We start from the raw sequence: 10,438 nt of genomic DNA on the forward strand, positions 1-10,438 counted from the left end.
TCAACTTCGAATCAACTTCTTACTTTGACTCCCATTATGCCTTCCACAGACTTCACAAATATTAACAAATGTCTGCAAATCAGCAGATCTCTCCAACTCCCAATCCTACTCCTACAAATCAACCTTCTTCAAGTTCAGCTTGGACAGAGCCTCCTTGGTCAGGTTGGATAGAGACTACTGGCGATGCCTTACTCATTCTCGAAGCCGCTCGTCGTGGTTTAATACCAAGAGTAACTAGGCGTCTAGTCGATTCAGAGCGCAAGATGATAACCTCTGGCTCAGTCTTTGTCTTCGACGAGGACGAAAGCGGTATTAAGCGCTGGACCGACGGTTTCTTTTGGAGTCCAAGTCGTATATTAGGAAACTTTCTTCTTTATCGCGAAACCGACAAGCGTGGTGCAGGTCATCGAGGCGTTCGTTCAGACCCTGCCGAAATGAACGAACATTCTCAGTACAACGTTGACGGCGTTCGCCTCGAAGGTCAAACTCTGAGTCGTCCCAAAGGCGAGTCCAGCTCCCTGGGTATCGACAAACATAGGGAACGTGTTCTAGTCGGCAGTCTCACTAATAGCTACAAATTCAAATCCGACGGCCTCATGAAGAAGGTCTGCTCTTTCTCCTCCTCCTATACTCTTTTCTCACGGTTCCATTCATATCAGACCTTTTCGTTGACAATCGGTGGTGTATCACAGCATCTCATCTCTTACTACAAGGTCGAGGATGTAGAGCAAGGGCGGTTACGCTCCCCTTCATCACTTCCTGAGCTGGCATCTTTGGATATCAGTCCAGAATACCTCGACAAAACTCATTTCCGTAACCCTCCTAAAGTGGAGATTGGTGTGGATGGTGTCCCTCGTTACCGTGGAGAGGCAGATGATATTGAATCTACCCCTTCCATGATTACGGCTCCTCTCTCGTCTGGGCTTCCTCTTCTTACCGACGGTCGCATCACCGACGGGAAACGAGGGGGACGCTACACCCCTTACGCTACTGGCAGTGGCAAACGCTCACGTAAATCTAAGAGTTCTCAGCCAGAGTCCACATCTCCGACGGACCAACACGCACCCCCTCTGCCATCCCCATCGACTCCCACTGCATCACAAGCTCCGCCACCCCCTGCATACCCTGACCAAGCAGTCTCCAGTCTTCCTCCTCAGCCTCACTATTCTGCGTACCCGACCCCTTCTTACTACGGCGTTCCAGGGTATTCCACCTCCCACTCCAGTTCTCATTCCACCACCCATTCTTCTACCCACCCTCCAGTGTACTCGAGTTCGTCGTACCCCACACCGTCCCCGACAACTCCTCACCAGCCTCCCCCAACTCCATCTCAAGCCGTACCCATACCCTGGGTACGGCGGCGCATCAGCCAACGCTGACACGCAGCAGGCTTTAATTCCTCACCATCCACCTGCTTCGGTTCCCCAAAACAACTACTATCAGTACTACCCGCCGCAAGCCTCACAACCTTCCTATGGTAGCTACCCGCCAAGCAACACCTGGTCAGCACCAACGTACGCCGGCTACTCTTCCTCATCATCTGGCTCCTCCAGCGCACCACCTCTTTCCGCTAGTATAACTGAGCTACCTGACAAACCCTCGGAAGGCCGCGCGGCACCGGAGGCCGGTTCCAATAGCCCTGCATGAGACTCTTTCGGTTGCTAGGTTGTATTCTCTACGTGCTTCGTCTTTTTCCTGTCGCTCTCCAGTCTTCTTTCATTGTGTTATCATGCTCGACCGAGTATTTTGTCTCTATAGGTCCCTTTATTTGTTTTCTCATTTCCATTTCTGCACTGCTTCTTTTCTTTTCCCTCTTGGTTCACTTGTTTTCGGGGATTGATTATAACTAGTATTCCGTATCGGCCCTTAGCTTGTCTATATGTACGACTGCAAGTGTGTCCGTTGTTAGTTTTAGCGTTAGCGTGACTCCGGTCGATATGGCCCCTTACCTATGCGCTCTCTTTCATATTATAATCCTCATCATGGCTGGCGTTCGGCTTCAGTTGATAAGTACTGTACTACCTACTTACCTTGTGCTGTGGGTCACATATGGAATACGGCATGTTTACCAGAATCCCCCTGATGTGCCGCATAAGGTACCATTCGGTCCCGATTTCCAAGTCCGACAACGTTATGTCAGGATATCCGGAGAAATTTACGGTTAGCTAATGTATATGTATCAATGGTTACATTAGCTAATCGTAAATTTCCCTAGTGGGTCGAATATGTTGAACTGATTAAACAGACATCTATGTAAAGTCAAATCGATGGACTAATATGTAACACAATATATATCCATCGCTTGTGTGGATCTTCAATATTCAATTTCGAATAGGCGTCATCCTGACTGATTTTCTTCCGATAAAAGGGCGGTCCCGTTAGCAGATTCCGCGTTAATTTCCACCATGATTTATACGGAACTTCAAGTTGCCAACGAATCCCCGCGGCAGCCCGCTTCACGGGAGTCCATGGTCGTTGTCAAGCATTTCTGGTTAGTGAGAATAGCGAGGACAGTCGTATGTATTGCATGCCAATGTATGGTATATAGATGACATGACAGAGATATCGTATGTACAGACATGTATACAGCCAGCGCAGATCCAGAAATAAAACAATCATCCAACGGACAAACATCAACAAACACAGACCAGGCATATCATGTGGCAAATGGAAGACTGCCCTCTACTGCAGATTTGGGACTAAATTCTTCATCCTTCTGATAAATCATGAGCCAAAGCATTAGAGGGAGTGAGCAAAACTTGACGTACATCCTCCCACACTGGATCTTCGTCTCCATCTTCATCAAGAGGCTGCCACGGTGGCGTACAGTCAAGCCACCTGGGTGAATGTCAGGATCAGTATCACAAGTGGAAATCAGTAACTTACAAATCGTCTTCTGTTTCTCTTCCTCTTCCCCGCGGAAAATTCGCGAAAAAGAAAAAGAGTTTTGTTTGTGCTTCAGGCTGTACAGTGGCGTGTAGCGGTACTGTCCAGCCTTGTCAACCGCTTTCCGGAGGAATGCTGCTTGAGCATCAGTCCACCAATCCATAGAGACTGTTCCGCCAGCAGTTATGCCTGCTGCAGCTGGAATCGGTGCACTAGCAGTTAGCGCCAGTGCTATCCTCTCTCCGGCTGCGTCAGGACCATAAGTCAACGGAGTGCTACCAATGAAACACGAAGCAAGTTGACGCACACTTGTTAGATAAATAGATATAATAGCCTGGGCACGTGAACGTGCTGGTGACAAGATACTTGTCTTGCAGCTCGTTTGCCTTGTGGATAGTGGACAGCACCTTGCCTGGTGGAATATATACCTGCTGGGGCTTGTGCATCACGAGGACGGCGCCTCGCTTGCCTTCTTGAAACTTAAATTCGGCCTTGACAGCAGCAGAGGCCAGGTTGAGAAAGGAGCTGATCGATTGGTGCATGATGAATGATAGCACATAAAGGAAGAGGTGCGTGCGCTCTCACACTTCTGGATTCAGCGAGAAATCCCCTTGTTTGACACCCGAAGAGGACATGATTATGTTGTCGTCGATTCCGCCCTTCCGTGGCTGACATGATGCGTCAGATAAATTGAGCTTTAAGCCTTGATTGTCCAGCGCGGTTTGGAATGTTTTATCGTAGATATTCCCTTCCACGTCGAGCTCTCCACTGTCATGTTCGATCGTCCCATAATCCCCCACCTACGAGCCTTGACTATAAGACAAAATCTGCGCGATAATCACTAGAGCATCAAACTACTGACCTTGATCTCAATTGGCGGGTCCCAATTAGCCCACTTGGATGAGGCTTGACGAATGAGATCGATGAACTTGCGAGAGGCTGCAGTATTGTCTCGCATTGCTGGGACTTGGACAAGAAAAAGAAGAAAGAGCGGGAGAGTACTTTAGCGCGCAAGGGGCTGTAGGGCAGAGAATATATAAGGTTACCAAGTGGGAAGTACTGCCTTGCAGTGACCGCATGTTATGCTTCGTCACTCTTCAAGTGATATTTTCCATCCGTTCACCAAAGCACCACTGGTCACTCCTCGTATTCCTATCACTGTGATCGCGCGCGCAGGCATCAACGTTCAACCCTGTTGCCGTTTGGCAATCGCATGTTTCGACATAGATCATTGGGAGACCGGCCGGCTCCAGATGGTTGCCTGTCCCTGGATGAGTCCGGGAAATTTAAACACCGCAAGCGTTAGTTCTCCAGACACAACACGGCGCCTAGCTACGGCGCTGCACAACTATGAAACACAGGGTCTCTGGCATCAGCCACTTGTAAAGCCATTTGGCCAGGAGGATCACGACATCCTTCAGTGCGTGTCTTGCTCTCCAGATGAGAGAGGGCAGCCACACTCAGCGTCCGCGCCTAGACGCAGTCGCTCTCATCATTCATGAGACTCGATCTGCCCAGTGGCATGAGGACTCTGGCTGTTGGGTCAAATTTTGCCTCGCATTCGGCATCCGCTATACGTCGCACAGTAGCCTCCGCATTTCAAGCTACTGCTTCATGATTGCACCGCACTGAGCAAACTTAATTCGATACTACCTCGTTTCTGGACAAGAATTTTACTGGCCAAATGTCTATCTCACTTTTCGTGACATACAGTTTTTTAAACCCGTCTCAGACATGTTTAAATTTGCCTGGGTCTCCACTCAAGTGACTCAACTGGATGATCGTACTAATAGGCTCGTTACAGGGACTCATACGAGTAATAGTATGTATTGCCACCTTGCATGTACGTACATAGCCTTTCCAGCGGGGTATTTCCTCACATACTTGTGCAGCGCTGCAGCAGTGCAGCTTACGTGCTTACGAGTTGTTGTGGTCGTTCTCGTCAGAGGTTCGGACTAGTGGGCGATCGACAAGAGTTCGATCGCTGAACGTTCGCTCGACACCCAACGTTCATCCCATTTATTGTGTGCCAAGGCATCGTTTCACGTTCATGAACTGGCTCAGTGACTCTTCGGTGGCGTATCTCTCGCGAATCCTGGCACTGAGGCCGTTATCTCCGCGCGTCAACCGTAGATGCACGTTCGTTGACTTGCGCGCGCTCGTCGTGCCTTGCGTAACTGAAGCCCTCGTGCGTACAATTTTCAAGCAAGACACCCTCATTGGTTCACCTCCGAGGTTCCTTCCATTTCATCTTCTTGACAATCCCACATTCGTACTACAGACTTCAGCACGCGTGCCATTAAAAGGAGAGAATAAGAAGATGAATCGAATCTTTGGTGACGATAATGGCCACGGTCTCTCGTGCTCTCCTGTTGATCGGTAGCGCCCTTGTAATCTATATTGAACGAAGGTCAGTGATTGGCATATATTCTACACATGCTGACGATGTGCCAGATATGTCAGAGAAGCAATCACATACTGGACCGGATCTTCGACCATCGCCGCCTTTATCTTATTGGGTTGCTCGTTAACGGCATTTATCCTTGCCCTGGGTAGCACTCTTCGCCCGCAGCTCAAGTTCATATGGCATTGTTTTATCCGCCCTCTTCGTGCAAGCGACCAGCGAACGAGATTGGATAATGTCCGTAAAATCGTTTTTATGTAAACGTCACAAATCACCCATCGCATCCCCAGTTTTACAAAGGCCAGGCGGATGTTTATGATGCAACACGAAGTGGTCTTCTACGAGGCCGGAATACCATGCTCAACCTTTCAGCTAGCCATATCCGGACTATGCAGGCCAAAAACCCCAAGCAGAGATTGATCTGGGTTGATATAGGCGGAGGAACAGGTACGCACCTACTTGCTGGTTTCATTATTCTCTCCTGAACGCCAATCAGGCCATAATATTGAGCTTATGGATAAGCACCTTCCGGTGTCCTCCTTCGACGCCATTTATCTCATCGATCTTTGTGAACCCCTCCTCCAGGTTGCAAGGGAGCGATTTGCCAAGCGAGGATGGACAAACATCACAGTATTGTGTCAAGATGCAAGCGAGTTTGCTCTTCCAGAATGGGCACGGAGTGATCCGAAAGGGAGCGTAAGCTTCATAACGCTCAGTTATTCCCTCTCCATGGTAAGTTTGAGATAAGCAGCTCCTGGAAGAACCGACTTACAATGTAAATTTAGATACCCAACTTCTATACCCTTTTAGATCGTATCGACTACGTTCTTTCCCCAGAGAACGGTCTTTTATCTGTCGTCGACTTTTACACTTCTGGCAAACAGCCGTCATTGCACGAGAAGGCCATTGGAGGCACGAGCAAGGAATGCGGTTGGCTTAGTAGGTGGTTCTGGCAGATCTGGTTTGACTTTGACCATGTTTCATTGTCACCGCATCGTCGAGACTACCTGGAATACAAGTTCGGCACGGTACGTTTATCAAATAGTTCTAGCATCAATTATGTCGATTATGTTTTCAGGTCAAGACTTATAACGGCAGAAATCGCTTCGTTATCCCATTTATCGTCCGCATGTCAGTATTATCGAACTCTTATCTGTGATTGTCCTCACTAATGTTTCATAGTCCCTATTACATCTGGCTTGGTCGCTCACGTTCGTGTGATGTATCTCGTTTCTGTCATGCCTTTGAAGTCGAAGGAGGCAACATGCTTGGCAATTCTTCGCCAGCATCTTTCACGACTATTAAGGATTCAGAAACTATTCCGCCACTCGAGATTGGGGAACCTGTTCTGAATTTGCAGGCTTCTCACGCAGACGCACTTATCACTGTGACGCCACCTTTGAGCTCCTTCCACTATCATCTAGGAAAGGTGAGTCAATGCGTTATGAAATTTACGATCAAACTGACTATGGACTAGCCTTGGAGGCTTCCGTACTATGAGCAGGCAATACACCAAGCGTTCAGAACGTTCATATACTCTTTTACATGGGTCTGTTGTTTTCTCTTCATATTACCTGCCCCCCGACGCTGAACACTATGTTAGGAGGATCCTGAGGTGGATATGAAGTATCTCGATCTTAGTCCCGAAGACTCGATGCTGGTGATCACATCAGCAGGTGACAATGCTTTGCATTACTCTATAGCAGCGCAACCCAAGAGAGTATGTGAATCGATGAAGCATCATCCTTTGTGTGCTAATATCTGTCTTGAAGATTCATTGTGTGGACATGAATCCTTGGTATGACCAACTATCTTCTGTGATGCGGCTAGACTGACTTTTCGTCATATAGTCAAGGTCATTTACTAGAGTTGAAACTGGCAGCCGTACAAGCCCTCGAGTACAAAGACTTCTTTTCCATGTTCGGTAATGGACATCATCCCAAATTCCGTGCGCTCCTTGACTCCAAGATTGCTCCCCTTCTCTCTTCCATCGCCTATCAATTTTGGCACATCAATGACGATGCTTTCTTCAAAGCCTTCTATTTGAAAGGATACAGCGGCTGGGCACTGCGGCTCGCCAGAATCGTCTTTTCAGTCGCTGGAGTATCGAAAGATGTGGAAGCTCTGTGCAGTGCGGGTAGTATAGCTCAGCAGGAGCAGATCTGGCGCGAGAAACTAAGACCCGCCCTCTTGAACCCCGTCGTCATTGCCTTACTCAAGAGCCCAATATTCTGCTGGAACGCACTGGGAGTGCCCCTCAACCAGCGCCGCATGGTCCTGGACGAAGGGTCCATGTATGAGTTCGTAAGAGATACCCTAAACCCTTTACCATCGACGTATTCCTTTAAGGATGGCGCATACTTCTACCCACTGGTAAGCTGGGGATCTTTGAGTTTTTCTTGCGCTTACAGGATGTTATCAGACACTTCTTGGGCACTACACTTCGTCCTCCTGCCCAGAATATCTGACACGTTCCGGATTCCAGGCTCTCAAAGCTAATAACGGGAAAGCTACCGATGCGTTTAGACTGCACACTGATTCGATATATAAGTAAGCACTGTTAGCACTATGAAGCATAACTGGTGATGAAACTCTTCAGCGTCCTACGAGGATTGACATCTTGGTCTCTCACTCGAGCCGTTATCATGGATCACCTTGACTGGTTCTCGCCAGGATCCAAGGACGTCGATGATGAGGTTGACCAGTTTTATCGTGTACTCTCACCTGGTGGTTTCATTCTCTGGCGTTCTGCAGCTAGGAAACCATGGTACTGTGACGTGTGCGTTTTTTTGAGAATACACTGGGCCCTGTAAAGGCTGACGTAGTGTTGTGTCAGATTTGAGCGCAAAGGTTTTACCGTCACTGCTTTGGGAGTCAGGAAGGGGCCTGAGGTTCCACTAGACCGTGTCAATATGTACGTTTTCGATTTCAGATTTCGCTGCAAAGAATTGTTGATCATGTGTGCATGTTTGTGTAGGTACGCGTCATTCTGGCGGGCGATGAAGACGACTTAGTGCTGTTGGTTGTTACAGAAATGCATCACTGAAACTTTTCTCATGATACCAGTATGATATATCCAAATGTTCTTTTCTTACTTTATTGATGACATTTATGATCTTGGAGCGAGCGATCTTCGTTTGACATTATTTCGCAGTCCTCCAACTATCAATCATTGCAAGTCCTACCGTTTCATTGTACATCACACATCTCCTGGGACAGTCCCTTTGTGCGAAAGTAACGATCACTGTCATGGCTCAAATGTCAGTTTCTGCTTATCCAGCTTTGAGAATCGTCAGCGGCGCAGTACTGATGATACTAGCAGCATCTTGAATGGTCCAAAATAGTTGCATGGCATATAGCAAGACCGTCAGGAAGTACTATCACAAGGCAAATGACGTCACCCGTGATACTGCACTTGCGCACAGTGGTGGAGAATTTCGTAAATCGCTTACATCATGCTCTCATAACTAGTACTCCAGGTTTGAATTTTACAATTATGAAATTTCAACAACACTTTGTGGAAGTTATCATGATCCTCCGATTGAAGGCATCGCTGTGCTTTGTACCAAACGTAGAACGGCTCCTCTGAGAGTCGGCGATTTCCTGGAGTCCGGAACGTTCTCGAATTTTTTTGCCTACATGTCGTCGATTTCTTTCCGTGATCGAGCCACCCAACTTACTCAATCTTGGGCCTGTGCACCATCGCTATCTCGAACCCCTGGACGAGGTGGAACCAAACTGGCCATTAGTTCCGATCCGTGCATTAGCCTAGGATGATGTTCGCGGCTTTCTAGAATCCTTTCGACAACGAGGCATCTTGTATGGACCCTGTACTTCCCTTCTCATATATGTGCCAGCACTATCAGGGTCTCTATCCACAACCAGGCCTTCGTGGTGGCCACGAAAGAGCCTTGCTTAGGGCAATTCCTTCACTTGTAAATTTATCTCCTAAGTTCAATAATTACATGTTCGAATTCTGTATTGTTCGTTGATTCTGAGGCCTTGAGGCTCCACTAGGTTTCTCCAATACCATCCGTCGTGAAGTTCTGCCATCCAGGCGCGACCAATCTGCCAAACCTATAAAACCTTCGAGTTTTATCCACAACCCTATTTTCAAGATATAAAAGCAAACTGTCCACCTCGGAGTAGCTCAGAGTTCTCTTTGCAAAGCTTGTATCACTTGGCATAAATCATGCATTTCTCCTTGTTGTCTTTACTGCTTTGGCAGCATGTATGTCTGTCACTGCACAGATTCAACAGTGCAGTCCCCAATTCAACGACCTGCCATACAGACGCTGATTGCTGCGGTAGCCTTCACTGTTCTTTGAGATCAGTGAGTATGAGTAGCTTGCTTTCCATCCAGGATTCAACCCCGTTGCTGACCTCTTACACTTTTCAATGACAACCATAGCCTTCCGATGCCACACTGTGCAGCTAATAAACTGGGCTGGCAGCCTGTTTACTGAAGACATCTGGAAAGCGAGTCGTGTCTCTGCTTTCGCATTGGCGCTGTGGCTGATGGCACACTACGTAGTTCGTTGCTGACTTGGTCAATGTGACAGTTATTCCTAGACAATTTTCCTGCTTCATGAGCGATGGAGACGCCTTTGAATGAAGGTGAATGCTCAATATGGACTAACTTGAAGAGACGCAATGAGCTATTTCAATGTCCAGATTTTTGTTGCGTGATTCAGAATGAGTGTTCATTGCCAAAGTCTGCATGATGTGCATAGCAGCTGTAGCAGTCGAGGCGGGAATTTTGACCCCTGCCAATGGGTGCGTCAAAGGCCATTTTCAATGTCGTCTTGTGGACTTACAACTACCGATATCATCATTTGACGCAGTTGATTCGTGTGTTGTTCATCACTCGACACTAACTTCTTATATCTGGCCCCTTTATGCACGATGAGCGAGGATATCAGGCTCGTTTCTTGGCAGGTACTTTCCTGACCTTTCTCTCCGTACGAACGACGACAATTGGCACGGGGGAATTCGAGAGATAATACCTCAAGACGCCCCTTCCCGCAGTCCATCTGTCTGACGGCCCGGTCCTGAGGACAAATTAGTATTCTAGCTGAGTCAATACCCCGTTGGTTCGAATATCTTCAAGGAGCTACTGAAAGGCTGGGACCCAAGCATGCGTGATTG

The 10,438-nt window shown here is 47.9% G+C and overlaps 3 protein-coding genes across 3 annotated transcripts; 2 read left to right on the forward strand and 1 right to left on the reverse strand.

Moving 5' to 3' along the window:
* Positions 1-68: 68 nt before the first annotated feature.
* F5891DRAFT_963070 (Gti1/Pac2 family-domain-containing protein) lies at positions 69-1,379 on the forward strand (the record flags this gene model as incomplete). The annotated part of the gene is made up of 2 exons (XM_041375964.1): positions 69-605; positions 660-1,379. 2 exons carry the CDS (start codon positions 69-71, stop codon positions 1,377-1,379), a joined length of 1,257 nt encoding a protein of 418 aa, XP_041218943.1.
* A 1,127-nt stretch (positions 1,380-2,506) lies between these two features.
* Positions 2,507-4,195, reverse strand: F5891DRAFT_1066900 (uncharacterized protein). The gene is made up of 6 exons (XM_041363127.1): positions 3,749-4,195; positions 3,472-3,686; positions 3,194-3,411; positions 2,883-3,132; positions 2,769-2,838; positions 2,507-2,716 (listed from the first exon to the last, which is right to left on the reverse strand). Exons 1-6 carry the CDS (start codon positions 3,842-3,844, stop codon positions 2,657-2,659), a joined length of 909 nt encoding a protein of 302 aa, XP_041218944.1. The 5' UTR covers positions 3,845-4,195; the 3' UTR covers positions 2,507-2,656.
* Positions 4,196-5,231: 1,036 nt separating this feature from the next.
* On the forward strand, positions 5,232-8,304 carry F5891DRAFT_1196511 (uncharacterized protein; the record flags this gene model as incomplete). The annotated part of the gene is made up of 15 exons (XM_041368309.1): positions 5,232-5,296; positions 5,341-5,527; positions 5,581-5,737; positions 5,787-6,022; positions 6,076-6,318; positions 6,369-6,421; positions 6,473-6,719; positions 6,768-6,839; positions 6,894-7,010; positions 7,063-7,088; positions 7,141-7,663; positions 7,713-7,840; positions 7,890-8,069; positions 8,127-8,204; positions 8,268-8,304. The coding sequence occupies 15 exons, from the start codon at positions 5,232-5,234 to the stop codon at positions 8,302-8,304; spliced, it is 2,349 nt and encodes a 782-aa protein (XP_041218945.1).
* Between the last annotated feature and the right edge of the window lie 2,134 nt (positions 8,305-10,438).

This window comes from Suillus fuscotomentosus (genome assembly GCF_016647785.1).
Source record: "Suillus fuscotomentosus strain FC203 chromosome Unknown F5891scaffold_101, whole genome shotgun sequence".
Lineage (NCBI taxonomy): Eukaryota > Fungi > Basidiomycota > Agaricomycetes > Boletales > Suillaceae > Suillus > Suillus fuscotomentosus.

Excerpts from the sequence above, each read along its gene's own strand:
- F5891DRAFT_1066900 (XM_041363127.1), bottom strand. The coding sequence starts at position 3,844 with ATGCGAGACAATACTGCAGCCTCTCGCAAGTTCATCGATCTCATTCGT. Across the intron at positions 3,412-3,471 it reads TTCTCGCTGAATCCAGAAGT|CTCCTTTCTCAACCTGGCCT; the intron begins GTGAGAGCGCAC and ends CCAATCGATCAG. Across the intron at positions 2,717-2,768 it reads AAGATCCAGTGTGGGAGGAT|AAGGATGAAGAATTTAGTCC; the intron begins GTACGTCAAGTT and ends ATGATTTATCAG.